At 32.2% G+C, this 25,633-nt stretch overlaps 1 protein-coding gene across 3 annotated transcripts; it reads right to left on the bottom strand.

Moving 5' to 3' along the window:
• Window positions 1-816: 816 nt before the first annotated feature.
• On the bottom strand, window positions 817-22,100 carry LOC111707555 (estrogen receptor). Of its 3 annotated transcripts, XM_023480670.1 has the most exons (10): window positions 21,920-22,100; window positions 12,247-12,440; window positions 9,828-9,875; window positions 6,143-6,361; window positions 5,639-5,919; window positions 4,745-4,811; window positions 3,698-3,921; window positions 2,140-2,209; window positions 1,480-1,934; window positions 817-1,052 (listed from the first exon to the last, which is right to left on the bottom strand). In XM_023480670.1, the coding sequence occupies exons 3-10, from the start codon at window positions 9,828-9,830 to the stop codon at window positions 824-826; spliced, it is 1,548 nt and encodes a 515-aa protein (XP_023336438.1). In that variant the 5' UTR covers window positions 9,831-9,875; window positions 12,247-12,440; window positions 21,920-22,100; the 3' UTR covers window positions 817-823. The 3 variants fall into 3 exon arrangements, with proteins under 3 accessions (XP_023336438.1, XP_023336436.1, XP_023336437.1); XM_023480668.1 differs by lacking the exon at window positions 9,828-9,875; XM_023480669.1 differs by lacking the exons at window positions 9,828-9,875; window positions 21,920-22,100 and adding an exon at window positions 21,087-21,282.
• Between the last annotated feature and the right edge of the window lie 3,533 nt (window positions 22,101-25,633).

Below are 25,633 nucleotides of genomic sequence, written 5' to 3'. Positions count from 1 at the left end.
TATATGAATATCTGTTTATCAACAAAATAAATTTACTCTTCTCCCACTTAGACGTAAAATATTTTCAGAGCTCCTCTTGCTGAAGAGTTATTAAGTAGAAGAAAGAAGTTATATAAATATCTGTTTTGCAACAAAATAGATTTACTTAGACGTTAAATAAAACTAGAAGAAATAGTATTATAACAATGTATAAGTTTATCAATTACCCCTGGAAGATTATTTTACGATCAGATATTCATAAGGACAAATAAAAAAAAATAAAAAATACTGACAATCAGATCAGATTCGTTGAAATCTTTCATTGATGCAGAAAAATAAACTTGTCTCGTTCTGAAACTCCAGTATAATTTATGATTTATTTTTTTGTTATGAACTATTAGAACTTAATATTTCTTCATAGCTTTTTTTGTTAAATTTTGTAAAAAGAATATTTTCTAATTCACTGGTGTATTGAAAAATTCCGCAAATTTAAATATGCATAAATTTCTTGGACACCCCTCTAACAAAATATCTGCCAAATAACTCTCTCCAGACGAAAATGTTATAATTTGTAGTTTTATAAAAATTCTGGCAACATTCATGATTTCTATGATTCTATGATTTTTTAGAATGTTTATAAATAGATAAAAAAAACACCACCTTGAATTTGAATTCAATCACGGGTTGATCTATAATTCAACAATCTTTAAACTTAAGAAGGTGTCTTATTTTTACTCTTTCATTTAAACCCCATGCCGACAATCTTATAAAAAAAATTACGGTTTAGAGGTAAAATTGGGATAAAAAATCACAGCTTTCTAGAATACGGTTCAAACTGTCAAAACTATTTATTTTTTAGGATTTGATAAACCTTATCAATAAGAAATCTACTGAAATAAAGAAAAAAAACTCCAAACCTGTATGCTAGTCTTAGTGTGAATAGTTCTAGTGAGGCGGATTGAAACAATAGTTCCCGATCCTGCCGACAGAGGTCTACAAACCCAGGAATCCGCTCGCAGAAAACTCGAATAACATCTATTGATGAGGTAAGAAGTCCATAAAACTGTGAGATCCTGAAAAAAATCATAATAAACAATAAAAACGGTGAAACCGGAGATCGGGCGAGAATCTGGATTTCAATGAAAAAATATATCAGGGGGATGAAAAATTGAATAAAATCTGTTGATTTTTGACCTCTTTTTGATAGGTCTTTGAAGAACATCTCGACAGCCTCATATAAATTGACTGTCAGAATTAATTTTAATCTATTTTTTTATAGAGCAACAATTACAAATGAGAATAACAACTTTAAAAATAATTCCACAATAAATCACAAAATAATGATTTTAGATATTTTATATATTATAATCATTTAAAGTACCAGGCCTACTAAAAGAGGAAAAAACGCTAGAATACCGGAATAATCATCGCAATCAAGTGAGATTCAAGAATTGACCCAATTGTCCTGATTCTTGTATTCTTAATATATTGATATCCTACCGTGCAGTCTCCGTCTCGACAAGCCCCGCCTTGTTGTCCAGCTCCTCCTCCTCCTTGATCTCCAGGTACTGGGAGAAGTCCAGGTTTCCCAGGTCTGGACTTGTATCCAGGTGTGCTCGGACCAGGGAGGAAACAAGAGAAACCTGGTTCGATATCGGACTTTCCATTGGACTCTTTGGTTTAGATGGAAGACGACCTCTACGTCCCTTTAAACTATCCGTTCTCACAACTTCCTTCACCATTCCTACAGTTAGACATTTCTGGAACCTGCAGAACTGGCAGCGGTTTCTCCGCCGTTTGTCCACGGGACAGTTCTTATCCGCCAGACAGACATACTTGGCGTTCTTCTGAACAGTTCTCTTAAAGAATCCTTTACAGCCTTCACACGTGCGCACTCCATAATGTTGACACGCGGCATTATCTCCACACACTGCGCACAGCAGACAACCTCCACCCTAGAATTACACTTTATGAAATATCAAATACTTATCATTTTTATTATTTATGTCACTTTTTAAAGTTATATAATAACCATTATTATTAAAGTAATAATAATATTAGTAGTAGTAGTAGTAGTAGTAGTAGTAGTAGTAGTAGTAGTAGTAGTAGTAGTAGTAGTAGTAGTAGTAGTAGTAGTAGTAGTAGTAGTAGTATTTTTACCTTGTCTCTTTGTACTCCTTTAGATATATGCCCGGACCAATGATGAGAAGGTATATGCAGTTTACTCTCCCTATAAAAACATAATTTTTGTGTTACCATTTCAGAAGTTTTCGGGAACTTTTTTTAGGTAGTCATAAACACTTTTTTTGTACACTCTGTTAGGAAGTTCTAGACACTCTTTTTTTCAGAAATACACTTTTTTAGGAAGTAATACACTCTTTTAAAAAGTTTTACACTCTTTTAGAAAGTTAGGACACCCTTTTAAATTGTAGTAGAAAAAATGCCACTCTTTGTAAAAACATAAAAGTAATGAATTGTTTTAGATTTTCCTAAAGTAAGTTATTTGGATCCCCTTGAAGGATTTTAGAATCCCAGGAGCTCTAAATAAACCTGGAACACTTCCAAAAATATCAAATATTCTCTAGAAAGCCCCTCCCCCCCTGTATTCACCCTCTGCGCGCATTACACTAAATTCTCATAAATCCCCCCTCCCCCCTCCCAGTTTTGTATATAAAACAAACACCTAAGTATTCAAACACCTGGACTTGGCCTTGTTTGTAGATTCCTAAGATATTGCTTAAATATAATACAGTTTACCAGAAATATTGTACTGTACATGCTGTACACTGTTTAATGTAAAGTGTACATATCAATGTAAAGTACATCTATTATCTATCTTGAAAGTGTCCGCCGCCCACCATTGAAATATTTTCCGGTGGATTTTTCCATTTTCAACTCCTCGACCAATCTCACATTTTTCTCAATTAAACGATATTTTATAATTCCGGTCTAATTTTCCAGCTACTTAAATATTGAGTTAAAACGACGATTAGAGTTTTTAACAGGAACTCTACCGTTTCAAATAGTTTGAAGAAAATTTAGTAAACTTCTGTAATTCTCCTGTTAAATTAAATGTTAACTGACATTTTCTTGTGTGATGAATTTTGAATCAAATATTTCATTTTAAAGTTGCGTAAAGTTTAATAATTTAAAATTTTAGTCCAAATTTTCTTCACTGAGAATTTTGAATTTTTTAATTGTTTAACTGATTTTCTCTTGTGTGTGAATTTTGAATCAAATAATTCATTTAAAATTTTGATTATATAAACTTTTTGCCCAAATTTTCTTCGCTGAGAATGCATTAATTTTTATCATTGTTTTTGTAGCTTAACCGATTAACAAATCATTCAAATTATTCCTTGCGGAAAAGTAAATTAGGATTCCAGCAGAAAACTGATCATGCTTTTCTATTTTAAAATAAAAGAAGAGGCCATTTTTAATTTAAACCCTAACTTAGAGTATATTACCCCTAAATCAAGAAAAGACCAAAGTTTACAAATGAATTGAGTTTAAACTTTCTAAACCCTATAACCTTGGAAATTGATGGTGACCTTTGTTATTTCAACCTTAGACTTTTTGAATTTAACATAATTCATTGCTAGAAATATCAAAGGTCTACGAAATTGGGTTGCGAAGATATACAAATTGAACAATACGAGTTTGTTACAAGAACTCAGTTGGTTTGAAAATCTAGTAGGAATTGTAAAAAAAAACTTACATATTTTGTTGATTTGACTGCAGGGATCTTTTTATTCTAGATTCAGGTTCAGTCTCGTAGGCGTGGCATGATAAGTGGGGTACGCCCACCTCAGGGAACTCTGTGAACTGGAAGGGGGAGAGGTGGTGGTGGTGGGAGGGGTAGTAGGTGTGGTTAGACGAACTGTACAGATCAGGCTCTTTTTTCAAGCAAAAGTTTTCAACTGTTTCCAGGTGTTTCTGAGCCTAGGAATAATTAATTTAGTTAGTTAAAATTTCTTGAAAATTTGTTTTTTCTACGACTCTCCATTTATAGAGTTTCTGTCCGATTTACAAGGGTACTTTTACTAGTTTGTATGACCAAGAGTGAATAATAAACATCCTTGCTTTAACATTAATAATTTTCAATTGTGATTTCTGAACATTGGTGTAAATTAAACACCTTAAAAATATCTTTCATATTATTTATCAGATAAACGTTCAAACATATGGTTGTGAATCTGAAATGCTCCGTTTTATTTTAAATGGAAGATTATATAAAATTAAAAACGACAGTCCTTTTAGGATTATGTTTTGTAAAGTTAATTTTTGTAACAAAAGAATGCATCTGCATCTGCATCTGTCAACCGTTCATACTTTGTCTTAATGATTATTATTTGGAACATAAAATAATAATGGTATTTCTTTTTGATAATTGAACCGACAATATTTCAAAAAACATATCTAATACTTCTTTNAGAAACAGATTACAGTAAAGCATATTTTTGAAAATGTGCCCTAGACGTTAGTGACATATACCAATTGTTTTTGGTGATCACTGTGAACTCTTATCTTTATTTGTGTAATCGTTTGTAACCGATCGGGCCAAATTTTTTTTTTTGTGGTAACCTCACAAGACCCCAGGGAGTTTATGGATGAATTTCAATAATTGCTTCAAACAAAATTAGATTTTCATAAAATAAATTTTATAACCGAAAACATTTTTTTTTTTTATATATAATTTATAGAAAAATAAATATTCAGATTTTAAATTGAAGATGAATGACAGCCTAGTATACTATATTGTAACCTGGTATGTATCGTATGAAGGAGGTTCTGCATGTAAATGTGAGTGCTCAGAAAACTCTGTTTTTAAACTAAATAAAAACATTAATTGTTATTTCATTTATTAGTTCTTTGAGTATTAATGAAAATTTATGATCATTGCATTGGCTTGGATAGATATTCGAGGAAAAGTAAGGGTGAAAGGTATAATTAGGAGGTTTTGGGACAGACAAAATATCTAAATGTTTTCCCGAGTGTAATATCTTTTAAAGTTTTGTTTTTTAGTTTCATAAAAAATTATTTGATTTTTTTTATTTAAGAATGTAGGTAGGAAAAGGGTGTAGGTAGAAAGCGCAGTAGATGGGAAGTATTGTAGATATAAAAAGTAGAAGATGGAAAGAAGGAAGATGGAGAAGGGTGTATGTAGAAAAAGTAGAAGATGGAAAGAATGTAGATGGAAAAGAATGCAAGCAGAATTTAGAAAGAGCAGTGGGTAGAAAGGATGTAGATGGGTAGAAAGGATGTAGATGGGTAGAAAGGATGTAGATGGGTAGAAAGGATGTAGATGGGTAGAAATGATGTAGATAGGTAGAAAGGATGTAGATGGGTAGAAAAGGATGTAGATGGGTTGAAAGGATGTAGATGGGTAAAAAGGATGTAGATGGGTAGAAATGATGTAGATGGGTGGAAATGATGTAGATTGGTAGAAATGATGTAGATGGGTAGAAAGGATGTAGATGGGTTGAAAGTATGTAGATAGGTAGAAAGGATGTTGATGGGTAGAAAGGATGTAGATGGGTAGAAAGGATGTAGATGGGTAGAAAGGAAGTAGATGGGTAGAAAGGATGTAGATAGGTAGAAAGGATGTAGATAGGTAGAAAGGTTTTATAAATGAAAACCAAATGTTTGTTGAACTAACCTTATATTAAGACTAGAACAGTTTGAAACATCATACTGATGTTTATGTCTTAGTCGACTAAACTCATCTGTAACAAACTGTCGAGCCCCGTCTAGCGTCGACATAACAGCGGGTGTATATGTGTCGAGGAAACTAGGCAGGGTTTCAGGGTGACCAGGAGAGTGTCCGGGTGAGAGGTTTACAGGTGCACTGCTGGGTGACATCCCTCCGTAGATTAGTGGTCGGGTGATAAATTTAGCTTGGAACTCATGTGAGGATAGTTCATTGTAAGGAGATTGTTCCTAGGTACCCAAAAAATTTATTTAACATCACTTTATAAATACTCGTCAGTGAAAATGTATTTAAAACGTCGTTCATTGTAATAAGTAAAGAAAAAGGCTTTACATAAAAAAAAAACTAAAAGACTAGCTCAACCCAAAACTGAGCTTGAACCACTGTAAAATTGATTCAAGTTAAAAATGTAAATTTTATTTTGATAATCATTTGTGTGTGTAAAATAATTTCCTGGTCATAATGAGCATTTCCGGGGGATGAATCTTCATGTGACATCCCTGGAGAATGGGACGGATTGTAATGGTTTAAACATTGAGAAGCTGCTTCACCAAGAGCCGCCATGCTGGTCTCCGACAGCGGAGTATCCTCTGCTCCATACTCGGAGAGGGTGAGATCGTATGAGGAGGAGAGAACATCTCCAAAGCTCCCGGAACTGGCCGAACTACCAAACTGAAAATAACATTTTTAATTCTAGAATATTTGATCTAGTCCCAGGAAACAAGTGTCTATTGAGACTATTTAAGGGTCTTTCAATGGGAAAGTCGACGTTATTTCACCTGTGACATTAAGATTAAAGAGAAGCATGTCCGATTCACAACAGTACCCTCTATACCTATGACTGACTCTGAGTAAACAAGGAAAAAGATATAGACGTTATTATTTGGAAAATATTAGATTCTGACAATTTATCTGACTATTGTAGAGAACCCACGTCTGAAATTAATCAACTTTCATGTGGAAAAACAAGGTTAATTGTGTCATACTCGATCAGACAAATTTTTTAAGGGTATATTTGTTAATCAAACATATATGCCTCTTTATAAGTTAAAGGGACTGTAAAGGAAAAATGAAAGGGGGTATAGGATGAAACTTGAGAATCTCAGGCGTTAAAAGACATCTATCTGACGTGATACAGACGGAAATCACGTGACCAGTATAGTGCACTTTCATTGGCTGAAGTTCTGGTGACGTAATACAGGCTATATGGACTATATGTAATAATATTATCAATTATATCTATTGAAAATAAAAATTAAAAAAATAAAATAGGAGCAAACCTGAGATTCTCAGGCTCCTGTGGGATATAATCGTTTTTAGATTGGTTGCGTATTTGCTGAATATGATTTGTTTAAACCTATCACTTTTATACAAATTGCATACATATGAATTTTCGTATAATTTTATATCTATCGAGACAGGAACATGAGATAAAAGTCTTATATGTCTCGTTCAACACCTGAGATTCTCAGGTTTTATCCTATACCCCTTTTAAATTTTCCTTTACAGACCCTGTAAGTACCATTTAAAATTAAATCTACAGTCCTTGTAAGAGTTGTGAGGCATAAAATGAAAGCTAGGCGTGTGCCGTGCAGGTGAAAATTGAAAAAGTTTTTATTTATGTGAAATATGTTTAGAATTTATGAATACAAAGAAGTAGTTGATCTAGGTATGAGCTGGTTCAGCTTCAGATTGAAGATGTGCAATGCAAGCAACCCTGCGTTCAGATTCTTCAATTTGTATTTAATTGTGTTTTTGTTTCTGGTTCATCAATCTGTAAACTAACGGAGTTGGCCTCTTTTTACTTATTCATTAAAACGCATAAACAGACAAAAAGTAAATGAGAAAAAGTGAAAAAAATATGTTTAATCGGTCAAATTGGAATGAAACGCTACAGCTTGCTGGGATAAGGACCGAACTGTTTAAATCGAAAAGAAGCATTAAATTAAATTTGTAAAGAGTTAAAAAGGAATTCACAATGATTTCTACTGTTGAAACTAGTAGGAAATAGCTGATATAAATCCCATTGTCCCAATCCCATTGTCCCAATCCTATTGTCCCAATCCCATTCTAAAAAAACATGGTTGTCTGATCAAGTATGAATTAGATATCAATGTTTTTGTAACTTTAAACTGTTTATTTTAATTTGCGGGTTCTCGGCAAGAAATGAAGAAAAAAAACTTTTTTTAGTCAGAAAACGACGGTATATCTTTTACATTTTTTATCAGAATAAAGTTTTAAGGGTACCGTTGTAAATTGGGCTTTGCTATCCTTGTATGGAGGAACACTTAAAATTACGATAACAGTCCCTTTAAAATAATGTATAATTTGACAACACGCGAGTAATCCCTTTAACCCCGCTCAAGACTGAATCATATAAATCCCAATTAAAAGCTTTCTGAGAATAAAAGATAAATCACTATTACTGGTGCAAATGTGTGTGCATTTATTAGTTGTTTACGGTGAAGATTGATAACGTCATTATCGCATTATCATTTGAATATTGACACTAGAAGCTTCGGTGCTGGAGTTTAAAGGAACCGACAAGAATTCATTATAAAACAAGTTCACGCAGTTTGTACTTTTTTAATATTACGTAGATCATACAAATAGACTTTCTGGAGACTTTATAGTAGATCATATGCTATGAATATATACGTTAATCAACTTTTCTTGCAAATAACAACTATTTAAAAATGTCCTGACCTAGTAACAAGACAATATAACGGCTGAGCTAGATTACACGTAAACTGCAATCACTTAAAGAGGTTTAATGTATATATTAGGTATAAAAACGTCGTTTAATTGTCCTTAGTAGGTGTAATTCCCTGAACAGGGGGAGGGGTCGTCGATGAAACATTTTGCTCTAAAATGCCGTTTAAACCTTAAAAGTAGGACTAATAATCAAGATTCCCTGTAGAATAGCGTTGTTTGCTCAACAGTTTTTACTTCATTTATATTTGTCGTGTGTCCTAGAACCTGAACCACATCCACATTTCATTTCTTTTATATTTGTCGTGCCCTAGAACCTGAACCACATCCACATTTCATTTCTTTTATGTTTGTCGTGTGTCCTAGAACCTGAACCACATCCCCCCATTCATTTCTTTTATATTTGTCATGAGTCCTAAAACGTGAACCACATCCCCCCATTTCATTTCTTTTATGTTTGTCGTGTGTCCTAGCTAACATGAACCACATCCCCCCATACATTTCTTATATATTTGTCGTGAGTCCTAGAACATGGACCACATCCCCCCATTTCATTTCTTTTATATTTGTCGTGTGTCCTAGAACATGAACCACATTCAAATTTCATTTCTTTTGTTTGTCGTGTGTCCTAGCTAACATGAACCACATCCCCCCCATTCAATTCTTTTATATTTGTCGTGTGTCCTAGAACATGAACCACATCCACATTTCATTTCTTTTATGTTTGTCGTGTGTCCTAGCTAACATGAACCACATCCCCCCATTCAATTCTTTTATATTGGTCGTGTGTCCTAGAACCTGAACCACATCCACATTTCATATCTTTTATATTTGTCGTGAGTCCTAGAACATGAACCACATCCACCCGTTTCATTTCTTTTATATTTGTCGTGAGTCCTAGAACATGAACCACATACACCCGTTTCATTTCTTTTATATTTGTCGTGTGTCCTAGAATCTGAACCACATCCCTCCATTTCATTTCTTTTATATTTGTCGTGTGGCCTAGAACATGAACCACATCCACATTTCATTTTTTTTTATATTTGTCGTGTGTCCTAGAACCTGAACCACATTCACCCGTTTCATTTCTTTTATATTTGTCGTGTGGCCTAGAACCTGAACCACATCCACCCGTTTCATTTCTTTTATATTTGTCGTGTGTCCTAGAACATGAACCACTTCCCCATTTCATTTCTTTGTCATTAAGTTTGCTGCAGTTTCTGGGAGAAATATGAACTCAGTTTGAGAAGCACAAAGTTTGCTTACATTCCTACCGGAAACTGCAGTACACTTTTCATGTAAACAAATATGGAGGGATTCCTGTTTTAATCCTTGGTCCTTGTGTAGAATTAGTGCATGTGCTTTGTTTTCTATGACAAGTGAACTAAAGTCTACGTGTGCTATATTCTTCAATATTTATTACCATTATTAAGCCTTACTAACACTGGTATCTTCTCTCAAAATGTCAACGCTAAAAAAGGAAAAAATACATATTTAAGGATCAGCAGGGGTTAATGGATAGGCATCTTGTAAAATATTGAATTTATGTAGGGCATCTTGTAAAATATTGGATTTATGGAGGGCATCTTGTAAAATGATGGATTCATAGATGAGAATTTTAAATTATCATTGGATGATTTAAAGTTGAGTTTCTTGTACTATATTGGATTTATGGATTTGTTTCTTGTACAAAATTGGATTTATGGATTTGTTTCTTGTACTAAATTGGATTTATGGATTTGTTTCTTGTACTATATCATATTTATGGATTTGTTTCTTGTACTATATTGAATTAATGGGTTGGTTTATTGTACTATATTGGATTTATGGATGTTTGGGTGTTTAGGAGGGTCTATGGTTACTATGTATCATATTGGTTTTTGGCAGGTTACTCATGTATCAAACTAGGATTAAGAATCTTAATCAATTGTATCGTATTGGGTTAGGGTTGTATTTGCATCATGTAGCGTATTGGGCTGTATTTGTATCATATATTGTATCGGGTTAGGGCTGTATTTGTATCATATATTGTATCGGGTTAGGGCTGTATTTGTAAAATATATCGTATTGGGTTCATTTTCAAATTAAATGTTTTGAAAGAGAAAATATGACATTTCGTTTTTCACAATTTTAACAAACAAATATCTAAACTTAACAATGCTTTTATTGAGAATGATTATTTATTGCAAAACAACATCTTATTTCTATTCTGTAAACTGCTATTTTATTATTGTTGGACAAAAATATCAAAAATTACATTAGTAAACGGACGAAAAGCTTTTGATAAAAAATGAGAATATTTTGATTCCTAACATAAAATTTTTACCGAATTTGATTTTATTTATATTTATCATTTATCCTACTTAATTATCTTACCTAATCATGCCTTGAGTCGTACTTATCTTTACCACTTACCACTTCTTCACATTGTCCTATCTATCCTATTTTTCCTGTTCTACCATACAAACTATTAAACCTATCCTCCTAATCTTAGATATCATACTTATCTATCTACTCACCAAAACTATCCTACCTATCCTGCATATCCTACTTATCTTAGATATCCTACTTATCTACTTACCAAACCTATCCTACCTATCCTGCATATCCATCTTATCTATAGATATCCTGCAGTCCCCAATATCCATCCTATTTACTCACCACTCCTATCCTATTCACTTATCAATCCTATCCTATTTACTTATCCATCCTAGCCTATACTTTTTTTTATCTATCTAACTATATATAAATATATATATATATATATATATCTATCTAAGAACCATTACAGGGTAGTTTAGACGTGAACCTTATTCTCTAAGTGCTACGTGCTCGACTAGCAGTCAGAAAAATACAAATTTTGGGAACCAAAGGGAGCTGAAGTAGGAGAAGAGTATAGGAAATAAGAAAAAAGAAGAGGAGAAAGAGAAGAAGATAGTATATTAGCTTACAGGGTTACGCCAACATTTTCACTTAATTTACGCCAAAATTAGCTAACGCCAACACTTGACCGCCAGCATTAGCTAACACCAACACCTTACGCCAACATTAGCTAACACCAACACCTTACGCCAACATTGGAAAATGTGTAGGAAGAGAGGAGAAGGGAGGAGAAGGGTGCAGAGATAGAGGGCATGAGTGCTGGAGATTATTAATTTGTCTGAACAAATTTACCTTTTCGAAAACTGGATTCACAATAATGAAAGGATGGAATAACTGGATTGATTTTCAATACTCTATAATTTACTGAGCAATTATCCTTTAAATGTGATTCAGAAAAAATAACAAGAATAAATTAAATTTGAAAAATTTGATAAATAACGATCAAAATATATAGAACACCCATCCCAGTAGAATTAACTGTGAAGGGTGGGGGGGCTTCACAGTTACGATCAAAATATATATATAGTACACCCATCCTACAGTTAATAGTAGCTGGGATTCTGTTCAAAGTATTTCTTATTTTAAATATTTAATCTCGGATACTCTGCTAAATTTGATTATTGTTTAAAGAGACATTAAAATCCTAATTAGATCTAATTTACCAATCATTAGAAGAGTGCCATAAACATTTCACATCGGGTAATTAAACATTTGAGAAACTCCATTTAAGATATTCAGTTTTAATCTGAAAATTTATTGAAATAGATTTAGATTTTCTTTTTAAAGTTTCTTCAAGAAAATATACTTTATTTTGACCTATTCCAAATCACAGTTAATAATTTTTCCGTTATCTTACCCCACATATGGTGCTGTTGTGAATGCCACTCACTCATTGATTGGTCCGTTAAAACTTTGTTAACAGTCCCTTTAATTAACTGAAGGAAGCATGAATTGTATACCTGCCCCTGATGCAGTGTTAACATATTCCTGTCCCTTTCCTTGCTCTTCTCCAGGCCTACTGCTTTATTTCTTACAGGTCGCGTAGACTCTACCACACTCCGCGTAGAGTATTGGACTGGCCGCGTAGAACTGGAGTCAGGATATTCCCGGGGATAGTTGTGCTGCGTAGAGTAGGCTCCGCTACCCTCACCAACTAAAATATTTATGGCAAAAATTAGGAATTTTAAACATCACCGACATCGGGGTTTTTACAGGAAATTAGAATCATGGTTTGTTAAAAAAGAATATATATCCGGCTGATCAATTCACGTTTTTATTTTTTGTGCCGGACTTATGGACATTTCATTCAGAAAGTTGATATTAATCAAGGAGTTTTGTTCTATAAACACCAAAAATCTATTTATGAAAAGGAAGACATTTATTTTATTGTGTATGAAAAAAGAAATTGTTATCAAAAGTCTAGGAAAAAGAAAAGTTATCTGTAGTCTAATAAAGTGAAAAAGTTATTTTCATTTTCGGTCTATGAAAATGAAAAAAGTCATCTACAGACAGTCTACCTCGGGAAATGAAAAAGTTTTCCCGAGTTCAATGAAAAGTTTGGGTAAAGTCTACGGGAAAAGTTTGGGTAAAGTCTACGGGAAAAGTTTGGGTAAAGTCTACGGGAAAAGTTTGGGTAAAGTCTAAGGGAAAAGGCTTGTTCAATGATTCGCTCAGACGGTAACACGAGCTTTTTAGTACAATACAACAAGTATAACAATGCAAATAGAAACTTTTACAAACTTTTGCAAACCAAATGTAAGAAACCTGAGATTAATTTAATAAATTCAGGAAATGTTCGCGAAAAATGAAAGGGTGTATGCTTACGGCAAAAGATAATTTCTTTTGATGGCTACTAATCTTACTTTTATCTGTTGCGTCTATAAGGAGTAAATTGTTAAAAACGACCTACTGAAGAATGTAGCGTCCATACACGTTTAGAAAGTTGCAATATACGAATTTCTGAATTTGTATTGACGCAACGCTCTTCCGTATAAATCGTTTTTAACAATTTTCTCCTTATAGACGCAACAGATAGAAGTATGATTAGTAGCCATCAAAAGCGATTATTTTTCGCCGTAAGCTGTATAACCCCTTTCATTTTTAGTAAACACTCCCTTTCAAGATTATGATGCATATTTCAGATTCCTATTTATTTGTTCGTGGCAGACTTAACAATTAAAAACAAACAACACTAGAACTCGGGTTTCTAGTTTTTAGGACGCCCCTATTCTACTTCAATATTAACAATTTTAGCTATCTAATATACTTTTTCAAGTGGTAGTTTGTCATCGTACACTGCAATTAACAAAACTTTCACGGATTTTTCTGTTTAAATTGGTGGATTTTTAAACAAATAAATGTCGACATTTTTTTCCAAAAGTGAGAACGCTTGTATTTTAAATCTCAGGATGAAGCGTAGTGTTCGTTTACCCTGAAGGGATAACTTTAATTAAAAGATTAATTATGATCCTCAGATTTTAAAGTACCCACACTCGAGATCAAACATTCAAACTTAACAATATTCCACACAAGTTCTGACCATTTGGCAAAATTTCTCAAATTTTTAAGCAAGTTAAGATAATTGTTAAGTTAATATTCATTTTAATTGCACTGCATACAGTGGGTTATTTACTACAATGTTCTCACCAGGGACATATACAGGAATTTACAATCTTTTTTAAGATTCTGGCAGGCTCAGTACCATCATTTAAAGTAAATTTTTGGTTTATTTTCAATCTGTTTTCATCTGGTGGTGATTTACATATTCAAATATTCCTTGGATCTGAGGACACTGAGTTAAGTTGGTTCTGGAGCCAGCCTGTACGGTACTGCTGGCTCAAATGCAAAGACGACTGCTGCTCCGGCCAAAATGAGAAATTCTGACACGGCATTCGCGCCCAAGAGGACAACCAAGTTACTACACCTTTCCACGCAATTGTAAGGTTTATGCCAAATTCCAAGGAGAGCTATTTTATTTAGTTGAAGACCTGACATTGAATTCTACACATTCATGGTTTGCAGCATTTATTTTTCATGCTTAAAAAGTTTATAAATAAGTTTTAATTATATGATCAGCTAAAGATGAAATCTGCATGTTGGATTACAGAATTAACTGTGTGGAGATGTTAACGTCCTACTGTGTGGATGCTAAAATCTATCTATCAATGGTAAACTTAAATATCAGGATAAATGTCAAGATTATGATGCGCCTCGCTAGCTTCAGAGTATATCCTTTATTTCTGTTGTTTACTACTAAAAATGTAAAGGGAGCGAGTCCCGCATTTTCCAGGGGGGTAAATGGTATAAGTTTGAATTATAGTTTTTAACGATATAGATTGCGCTCACTTTTTTTCCTGTTTATAACAGTTAAAAGTTAAAAATATTATGATTTTAAACTTTAATTTGTGAACTTGAGAATTAAAAATAAGCCGTTGTTTGATTTTCTTGCCTTAATCTTCAACATTTTTATACCGATATCTACCCAACTTGATGGTGTAAACCTTTGATATTTCAAACTTTGATCTGTCAGAATTCATTGTTTAAAATAATCTATTGGTCTACTACAGCAGGTCGCAAATATATAACGATTAGAAAAAGTATTCAGTTTTTTTCTCATTATTTTTAAAAAAGGACAGACACTTTTTTGCGTTCCTGATGGGGCAGCTGAAGACTGGACACTGACAGATTCTGCTCTAGGTTCAGACGAGTTTGGTTCAGAACTAGTTGGGATGGAAGGAGTCGAGGGAGATCGAGAACCAGTTGGGATAATAGGAACTGGGGTAGATCGAGGACCAGCTAGGATAGTAGAAGCTTCAGATGTAAATCGTGGACTAGCTGGGATAGAAGAGGTAGATGGAACTTCAGGTTTATCACGTAAATATGGTGACACAGAGCACACGGGTCTCATATTAGCAGACCTTGAGTTTGAATTACTGAGCTGCTTGTCATCAGTATCAGTTGACATGAGCGCTTGTTTACTTGGATCCTATACAGCAGTTTCTTACATTTTAGTTGGAACTATGTTGCTCTTGTCTCCAGGTTGTCCTTGAATTCTCTAACTTATCCATCCTAGTTTCCTATTCCTTGATTCTCAAACCTTATCTTGGAAGGATGGAAATTACCAAAATGTGCGGAGTGGTTTACTCCTAATCGTCAAGATTAGCAAACCATTGCAATTTTCTCTGAAATTTAAATAAACAATGGAGGTTTGAAAAGTTCAACTTTAAAAATACTCTAGAATCCTGGCGTAGAAATAGAGAGCCTGGTTTTATATAATTGAATCAAAATCTTTCAAAAATACATCATTTGCAATCAGAGAAACCATCCATATTACATCAAATAGTTTAATGGTTTCTAAAAATTATACTATCCAAAAGCTTTAACAAAGAGAGTATAACAGAATTAGAGAGAAATCACCTATTTTCAATATTAATCCTCTTTCATCTTTAATATTTAATAACCAAATACTAGATTTACTTTCATTAAATTCAAAACTTAGCGTTGAAGTATACTGCGGAAAAAGTTAAGAATAATTTTCAAGTGAGTCAAGTGTGTTTAGAAGATTTCACGATTTGATATAGATTTTAAAGGAAGTGTCTACTTTACTTTCGTCTAACGCTTGATACCTTCGATCGTTGTTTATGTTTAGATAGTCAGGAAATTGAATTTTTCAAATTTTTTTGTTACTTTTTGAATAACTACAGGGTGAGTCAAAAAAAAGTGTGATTTGAGACGCCTGGTGCAAAATGGTACCTTTTTTGTGCAACTCTCCTGTATGGTGTTTTTTCAATATTTTTTGAAAATCCCCGAACCTTTTTGTCTCTCAAAATCAAAAGTTCAGAAAAGCAAAAATGTGTATATAAATTATTTCTATCGAAATCTAAAGTTTTATAAAGATTGAACCACCGTAAAAATTATACCAGAACTGAAAAATACGAATTTTCTTATTACAATTTTGCAAATTTTAGATTCTGTGATTCAATCTTTTTAAAATTTTAGATTTCAATAGAAACAATTTATTTACACATTTTTGTTTTACTGAACTTTTGATTTTGAGAGAAAAAAAGGTTCGCGGATTTTTTTTGGGGCCATTGAAGTACCAAAAAAAAATTAAAATTTTCAAAAAATATTGAAAAAACACCATACAGGAGAGTTGCACAAAAAAAGGTACAAGTTTGCACCAGGCGCCGCAAATCACACTTTTTTTGACTCACCCTGTACTTGTCCAGTGTCGAAAAAGTTTTATTAAAAATTATACCAAAACTGAGCCAGAACAGAGCTGCAATCTTAAAGGTCAATTAAAAAATGTCCACTTCTTGACTTAATCCCGGGAGATTATTTGTTATTAGTCAACAGCTCGCTCAGAGACGCAAGCTATGAGAAATCGGTTAATCTGTTGTAAAAAGGAATTGATTACTAATCTCAGACTCTAATTGTCCTATCTATATAAAATATTAATCTCTGTTTGTCTGTTTAAATGTTCAAATGTCCGATTATACGGGAATGGCTTGGTTTAAAAATTCCAAATTGGTTGAGTTTATTTTGTAAGAATATTTAAGTTTTCAGACAAAGCTGGGTTCCAAGCTAAATTTGATGATGTAAACCTTTGCTATTTCAATTTCTTTATCTATCAGAATTTATATTTTGAAATAAATGTCTAAGACATTGGGTTGCAAAGATATAGGGGTTGGAAGATCAGGATTAGCATGACAAATACTCAATTCCTTTACACATATTTTAAGTGCTGGCAAGGAAAAACGTCCCTCTCTTATACCAGGTTCATGACAAGATTATTTTTAAGATATTTATAGATATGCTCTTATTACGGGGAACAAATATAAACTGATGTGTTGGAGTTCATATATATATTTATATATAGGATTTCGGAGCAGAACAGAGAGACTCAGACAGAGAGAGAAACATTTAAGGATACAGAGAAGTTATAATCATTCTTGGAGATTAATATTAAATGATGAGAGATTAGGTTTAGGTAAAAAGGATTAAGGAATAAATATATTTGGATTAAACAATGCCTGTTTCAAATATTTGACCTAAATGATAACCCAGTAAGTTTAGGCAAAGGATGAAAGTATGAAAGGAAGGATGAGAGGGTGAAAGGATGAAAATATGAACGGATGAAAGGATGAGAGGGTGAAATTTTGAAAGGATAAAGGGTGGATGAAAGAACGAAAGGATGAAAGGATGACGGGTGAACGAAAAGATGAAAGGATGAAGACGAAATATACTATTGATTCCGACCAATTGATTCGCGTGCAAGATGACATGAAAAACTGATGGAGCTTAGAACAAGAACAAAACTCTTAAACAGTTTTTTCCTGGCGCAAAGCCGAACAATTTCTGACAAATTGTTCAAAATTGATGAAAAATGAGCACGTAATCTGCACTCTGCGCGTTTAGTGCGGAGATAAGGTTTTAAACTGTTTCAACACTTCTAAGGGTAGAGGTTTAAACTGTTTTAACACTTCTCAGGGCAGAGGTTTAAACTGTTTTAACACTTCTAGAGGTTTAAACTGTTTTAACACTTCTCAGGGCAGAGGTTTAAACTGTTTTAACACTTCTCAGGGTAGAGGTTTAAACTTCTCAGGGTATGGGTTTAAACTGTTTCAACACTTCTCAGGGTAGAGGTTAAAACTTCTCAGGGTAGGGGTTTAAACTTATTCAACACTTCTCAGGGTAGAGGTTTAAGCTTCTCAGGGTATGGGTTTAAACTGTTTCAACAATTCTAAGGGTAGAGGTTTAAACTTCTCAGGGTAGGGGTTTAAACTTATTCAACACTTCTCAAGTTTAACACTTTTAAGCAAGGTTGAACAAAGATAACAGGAGAGAACATTTATTTATTTACGAAAAAGATTTTAAATATTAAAATTGATTTTGGGGTTTTATAATATACAAGGCTCTAAAAAATTAAAGATACAAGTAAAGCAGCAATTTTTAGTTTTTTTCTAAATTTTAAGTATTAAACTTTTCTAATTCCTGACATTTGAAGTATATAAAGAAGATAAAAAATTTACTTTTAAATAATAAATAATTTATAAATCGTTATTCTAACACTCCCAGTTCCCCTCATCAGATTATTGCAATTTTACACCCTTTCATTTTTACAAACCAAATTTTTACTCTTAACTTTATATTTTATAAATATGTACAGTTATTTCTAGAACAAAGTGAACCCTTATTATTATAGTACAAAATAAATCATTATTATAATAGTACAAAGTGTAGCATAATTATAAAAGTACAAAACGTAAACTTATTTTAATAGTACAAAGTGTAGCCTTATCAAAATATTACAAAGTGTTGTCTTATCAAAATAGTACACAGTGTTGTCTTATCAAAATAGTACAAAGTGTTGCCTTATCAAAATAGTACAAAGTGTTGCATTATCAAAATAGTGCAAAGTGTTGTCTTATCAAAATAGTACAAAGTGTTGCCTTATCAAAATAGTACAAAGTGTTGCCTTATCAAAATAGTACAAAGTGTTGCCTTATCAAAATAGTACAAAGTGTTGCCTAATCAAAACAGTACAAAGTGTTGCCTTGTAAAAATAGTACAAAGTGTTGCCTTATCAAAATATATTACAAAGTGTTGCCTTATCTATATATTACAAAGTGTTGCCTTATCAAAATAGTACAAAGTGTAACCTTATCAAAATAGTGCAAAGTTTAACTTGAGCATAATAGTAAAAAGTAAAACTTTTTACTCCAAAGTGGATTTTCATTATAATAGTACAACAACCTTATTATAACCATAAATTGTATTCAATTTAATGTAATGTAACCATATTTCTTTTTTAGAAAAAAGACCCCCTTCCACCCCCCACCCCCTTCGTTAATGTCATAGAACATAGGGTGCACAGGTGCAATATATTTAGATCGTCATGTTGTTCTTGTGTCTGATACTCTATTGCCAAGAATTCTGATCAAAGGATTGGTAACGTTTTACAAAATTCTTTGGTAAAGGTTTATGGAATTATATTGTTTAACAATCCTCCATATGATAATGAAGTTTACTGCGCAAACATCCTAAGATAGAATAAAAACCGTCTGTCCTTTTAAATTAATTCTATTAAAAGGCATATTTGATAACATTAATTCGATAATAAATATTTTGTATGCCATTTATCTGAAAATAAAATCTTTGAATAGAAATGTTTGAAACACTATTTATCCTATCTATAATCATTAGAAAGGAAATATTTAAAATAGCATCTATCCTAAAATAAAATCCTTGGTTCCTTTTGTATGATCTGCAATGTGAGCTGGGAATGGGTTTAAGAATAATTAAAGTGAACTCGTGAACCATTTATACCTTTACCTTCTCCAACTTTCATGGACGCGCCTTTCATAAGCGCAAAATTATCTGCAATTTTACGACGTATCCCATTCTACACAGGTGGGGGGGGGGGGGGCATACAAAATGCACTTGCTAAAAGAAAAAATAAGAAATTTATTTCTGATAAAACTAAAACTTGCATTTAAGATTTAAAACTTGCGGAAAGGGGTAAATTGGTTGTTATGGTTCACCCTGTAAAGTACACCAGGACATCTGGATAAGCTGAACCCACATTATGCATTTTTATATTGTGTGTAGACTTTGGAACAAACATTAGACATGAGACATTAGACAAGAGACATTAGACGTTAGACGTTAGAAGTTAGACGTTAGGCGTTAGACGTTAGACGTTAGACGTTAGACGTTAGACGTTAGACGTTAGACGTTAGATGTTAGACGTTAGACGTTAGACGTTAGACGTTAGACGTTAGACGTTAGACGGTAGACGGTAGATGTTAGACGGTAGACAGTAGCCTTTAGACATTAGGCATTAGACATTAGACATTAAGCATTAGACATTCTAATCATTAGACAATAAACATTCTTAACATCAGAAATTGGATGTTAGACATTCTAGACATTAGACAATAGATGTTAGATGTTAGACATTATTCATGTTAGACATTAGAAAGTTGACATTAAACACACAACACATTAGACATTTCAATTCAGAAGTTTTTTTATGTTTTTGATTTGAATTTTATATATATTTTACTTTTCTTCTTTTACTTTTTCTATTCTACATTTTTAATTCTACTTTTTCTATTCTACTTTTTCTAATCTACTTTTTCTATTTTACTTTTTCTATTTTACTTTTTCTATTCTACTTTTTCTATTCTACTTTTTCTATTCTACTTTTTCTATTCTACTTTTTCTATTCTACTTCTTTAACCATCCTATTTCCATCTCCTTGAGTTAACCGGAATACATTTACATTTTTTCTTGGGTTTATAAATCAAAACTTAAGGATTTATGATATAATAAAAAAGTCGTATTAATTATTTTGCAAAAAAGCTCTTTCCGCACATATTTTACAGTGTAATTTAAATATGTCGCATGATTTGAGCTAATCATTTTAAGTATTCAATTAAAACGAAGTTTCAATGAATAATGTCATTATGTCTAAGTTTACTAAATTAAATCATAAATATGTACAATGTACTGCATTTTTACAGAATATCATGTTTCTAAGATTTTCGCTACATAAATACGACATTGGATCGCAAAGATGTAGAGATTATAAAATTAGAGTTTGTAAAAAAAAAACTTAGTTTCTTTTGTCTGAATCGGAGTGATCTATTATGTCAACACTTTTACCGGTAAACTCCCATTCATGAAAACCTGAAAATTGTTAAAAATCTTAAATCCCCGTCTCCAACCATCCCTGGCTAATGGTTTAAATTGTATACTACGAATGGAAAATAGATATGAGTTGTATTCTCCTAACCTCTCTCTTTTCAATCCGTTCTTCTAGGAATCAAGATCAATTTTTTTCACCCCTGGAGTTTAGAATCTATACAGGCCTGATACTAATTCAATCATTTTCACGATTCTATTTTTCTACCGATTAAAATTAACCGTTGCAAATTCACGATTGGTAAATTAAACCAGGAGGGTTAGGGGAGGGGGAAGGGGATGGGAGGGCGAAGGGGATGGGAGGGCGAAGGGGAGGGGAAGTGGGAAGCTTTGAAGAGCTGGAACACAAACAATGCGGGGGGGATCATGATAGAATATGACATGAATAAGTAATTAAGAATGTAAAAAATGTTTTACAAAAATCCTAAGAGACCGCCAAAGAAAATAGAAACGCAGAACAGAATATTTGAAGTTTAATAGTTTGTTTTCACTATTTTAAGATTTGCTACGATATTTGTATTGGAATTGGATACATTTTTTTTTACAAATTTTGATTTCACTTAAAGAACCTGGGCCTTTGCCACAAACTTAGATTTTCTATTCCCTATATCTTTGCAACCAAACGTTATAAACCTTTGATATTTCAAATTATAAATTCTGTAAGGTCAAAGTTAGAAATATCGAAGGCTTATACTACCAGGTGGCAAAAATAAAAGGGTTTGAAAATTTGAGTTTGTGGCAAAATCTCGATTCATTTCGTTAAATCTGTAAAGAGAAAAGACACATATCAAAATTTTTTCTGAATATTCATTGAAGAAAAGAACTAATGAAAAACAAAACGTTTGTCTCGGAGAAAATTTTTTGAATTATGAACTTAATCATCGGTAGCAGTACCTAGCTGGCGGCTGAAGAAAACATTTTTACCTGAAAATTGAAACAGGGTGTCCCGTGTTCTCCAAATATTTAATTTGAATTTTGTAGATATTCTCTTTATGCTGCACTTTAAATCTATTAACTCTGTTTAACTGTTTTCGGATGGTTCTTGTTTTTATTGCTATTTAGATTTTTTTTTAACGGTTTTAGTTTTTTCTCAATAATTTCAGAATCATTTTTTCTTTTTCGCTTTCTGAGAAATTTGCTCTAAAAAATTTATCATTCATTCACTGATCTGATAGAATATTTTTCTTACGATTTTTTGCAGTTTTCTTTAAGTGCTAAACATTGACAATTGGTGCAAATTTGAAGATTTATATGTTTTAAGTATAAGGTATTATATTTCTATGATGAATGTGTAAATGCATAATATGTATATGATGAATTTTTTAGTGTAGAAAACATGTAAAAAATGATTGTGTAAATGTATAAGATATATAGGATGAATGTATAAATGCATAAGATGTGTTTAATAATTTTTTAAATGTATAAATGTATGAATGTTTTTAATCTTTGTGAAGAAACAATCTCAAGAACTGACGAGGGTCAACCCAGACCGAAATATATTTTCAATAAATGTGGAACTAACATCTACTTTTTTACTCTACAGAGGTTTGGTCCATCACCATCACTGAATTTTAANAATATTTCACGTCTTGATATCAACAGGGCCTGCAAACAGATATCAATATATACAGGTGTATAGGTGTATAGATGTATAGATGTATAAATGTATAGATGTATAGGTGTATAGTAGGTGAATAGACAGATGAATGATAGGATGAATAGAGAGATTAATGGATAGATGCATAAATAGATAGACAGATAGATAGAAAGCAAGACAGACAGATGAATAGATAGATGAAAAGATAGAAAGACAGACAAATAGATACTACATGAATAGATAGGTAGACAGATATATAGATGAATAAATAAATAGACAGATATATGAATAGATAGATAGATGTATAGACAGAAAGATAGATTAGATAGAGCCATAGATTACAAGTTAAATAGATAACTGGCAGTGCAGTATACTGTATCACGTGACCAGTATACTGCACTCTCATTGGCGAGAGTTCTTGTGACGTAATATGGACTTATAAATATTTATAACATTATCAATTATTCAATTTTCCTTGGCAGTCCCTTTAAATAGATAAATATTTATATGGATAGATCGAGAGATACGTTTGATAAATAATTTATTTTCTGTTTTAATTATTAAAGACATCAATAATTATTCCATGATTTGCTAGCTTAAAATGTTTTTTTTTCGACGTTGGGGCACCCTGCAAGATGACGTCAAATATCGATAAATAGATGGATAAAAAGATAAACGATATGTATCAAATATTGACAAGCCAATCAACACACTCAAGATGAAAGACACAAAATGTAAAAAGGAATCAAAGCATCTTTTCGATTTTATTAAATTTTGTCATCATTTTTTTAAAGAGACTGTAAGCGTAATTTCAAGTGAGTTTCAGATTTACAAAGGTATCATCAAAGATTAATTATGAAATAGATATCAATGTTTTTTTAACGTTTTATTTCCATTTGTAATTTCTCTGCAAAAGTGATTTCTTCTTATAAGAAACAACGAGAAATTATCTGAATTAAACACTTTTTGAGTCAGAAAAACGACGTTATCTTCCACATTTTTAATCAGATTAAGGTTTCAATGGTACCGTTGTGAATCAGGATTGTCATGTTTGCATGGTCACTTGAAATTACGCATACAGAGTCTGAATTTAATGAATTTGAGCCGCGTCTCAAATCCGCGAAAAAACGTTTTCAATTGAGCGCCGGCTTAAATCTTGAAAAATTGAATACAATTTTAATCGGAAACAACTTTATTTGAGCTACGTCTCAAATTTAAGCCGCGGCTCAAATTCTTTAAATTAGGCCTCAGTTCTTTTAACGAGACTTTCTTTATGCGTAATTTGGTAATTTAAAAAACAAGCTTAAAGCTGTAAATAATGAAGAAACAGACTTAATAAATTCTGTTCAGCTATTTGAAATCTCATTCTAATCGTACACTTTAGAATATTGTTTATTTTAGTTTACAGTTAACAATTGTAAAACTTTAATAAACGTTATGCCACCAAACTACTCAAAACAATATGAAAACTGCATTTAATTGTAAACTAGGAAAATAATATGCATTCTATAGTTTCAACTGAAAGTTATTATTACTAGATCAGGATTGGTGGTTCTTATATAATTCCACATATTTCATCATTGGAATATTTAAAACTAGTTTGTGTAAACCATAAACTCAGTTTTATGTAATATAAGCAACTCTCTCTGCCATAAGCCACTGCTCCCTCCCCCCCCTCACCCGGCCCTCCCCATNGGACGGGTGGGTTATGTTTTTTAATAATTATATTTATAAAGGAATTGAGTTTTTGCCACAAACTCTGATTTTATAATCCATATCAAAGGTTAGAAAAGATAAATGAATTAGAAAATTTGAGTGTGGATTAAAAACTCAATTCCTTTGTAATGTAATAATGATAAATATAATAAAAATCAACCACTAAAATTAAATAATTTCGGTAAATATTATTGAAAACATTTTAAACAACCGCTGAAATCAGATTTGTTACAAAAACTTTTTTCTTCTTTCAAACGCTGGATCTCATATTAAAAAAACTGCTGGGTTTCACATTTTTAAGGAACTTTTTGTTTTTACCTTTTTTACTTAAAAAACTTAATCTTAAAAAGTAAAACACCTTTCAGTCTATCGAACTGTCTTTGGTTTTTTTAAAGGTCAAACAAATAAAAGAATTTATTCTGAAACAGCGCTCTCTCCCTTTGATTCTAGCTATCCAGTACAATTATCAAGATTATAATGGTTAAACTGTAGTTTGAATATTACAATAAAGATATTTAAACTTATTCCTAGAATCATAAACTAACATTTTACACAACAATTAAACTGTTTAAAACAATGTTAGCCTTGAAAGTAAATTTACTTTGCAATTATGTTCTTCTATTTTTTCTGCTNAGGCTAGGGAAGCTCTTACTTTCTAGATTTCGCAATAAATATTTGGATTTTTGCAAATTTGCCATTTTTTGCAGATTATTGAAGTAGAGCCCAAGGTCTTTCCAAAAACGCATCAAATGTTATAGATGTGTATCACAATAAGAAAATAGAGGGGGGGTAAATTTGATCCCCCCAGGCTAAATAGGGTTAAACAATAAGGGTAAAACAAGAATCAATTTCGATTAAATTTGTTAATATAAAACAAATTTTAAGTTATACATTATAATCTACTTTTTTAATATACAGGGTGTCCCAAAAAACATGGGAATTCAGTGACGAATTGTATATCTTCTTTGCTATGAATAAACATTGTAATACCTAATTTTAAAAGCCATAATATCATTATGTCTGCTAGAGTTTATTTATGAACAGTGAAGACGGACAAGTTTACTCTGTTTGTATACTGTAATTTTCTTGTTTTACTAAGTACAACTGTATGCAGTCAAAACATAAACAGACAAAATGTGAACATAGCAGACGAAACTCTTACAGATTTCAGCTTTCACAGTAGGTATCACTGTACTAAATCAAAGAATTATCTGAAAAGACGATATCGAATTCGTCACTGAATTCCCATGTTTTTTGGGACACCCTGTATAATATAATACTTTCATATGATACTTTTTTAATATTTATTAGGCTTTTAGGGTGAT

This window comes from Eurytemora carolleeae, unplaced genomic scaffold (assembly GCF_000591075.1).
Source record: "Eurytemora carolleeae unplaced genomic scaffold, Eaff_2.0 scaffold772, whole genome shotgun sequence".
NCBI classification, from domain to species: Eukaryota; Metazoa; Arthropoda; class Copepoda; order Calanoida; family Temoridae; genus Eurytemora; species Eurytemora carolleeae.
This window is presented reverse-complemented; position numbering and strand designations above follow the sequence as displayed.

What these genes read in the sequence shown, in the direction of transcription:
- LOC111707555 (XM_023480668.1), bottom strand. Translation starts at nt 12,270, where the DNA reads ATGTTAACACTGCATCAGGGGCAG. An exon ending in TGTTCTAGTCTTAATATAAG is followed by an intron (nt 4,812 to 5,638) that starts GTTAGTTCAACA and finishes GTTTTTATTTAG; the next exon opens with TTTAAAAACAGAGTTTTCTG. An exon ending in CAGTCAAATCAACAAAATAT is followed by an intron (nt 2,210 to 3,697) that starts GTAAGTTTTTTT and finishes ATGTTTTTATAG; the next exon opens with GGAGAGTAAACTGCATATAC.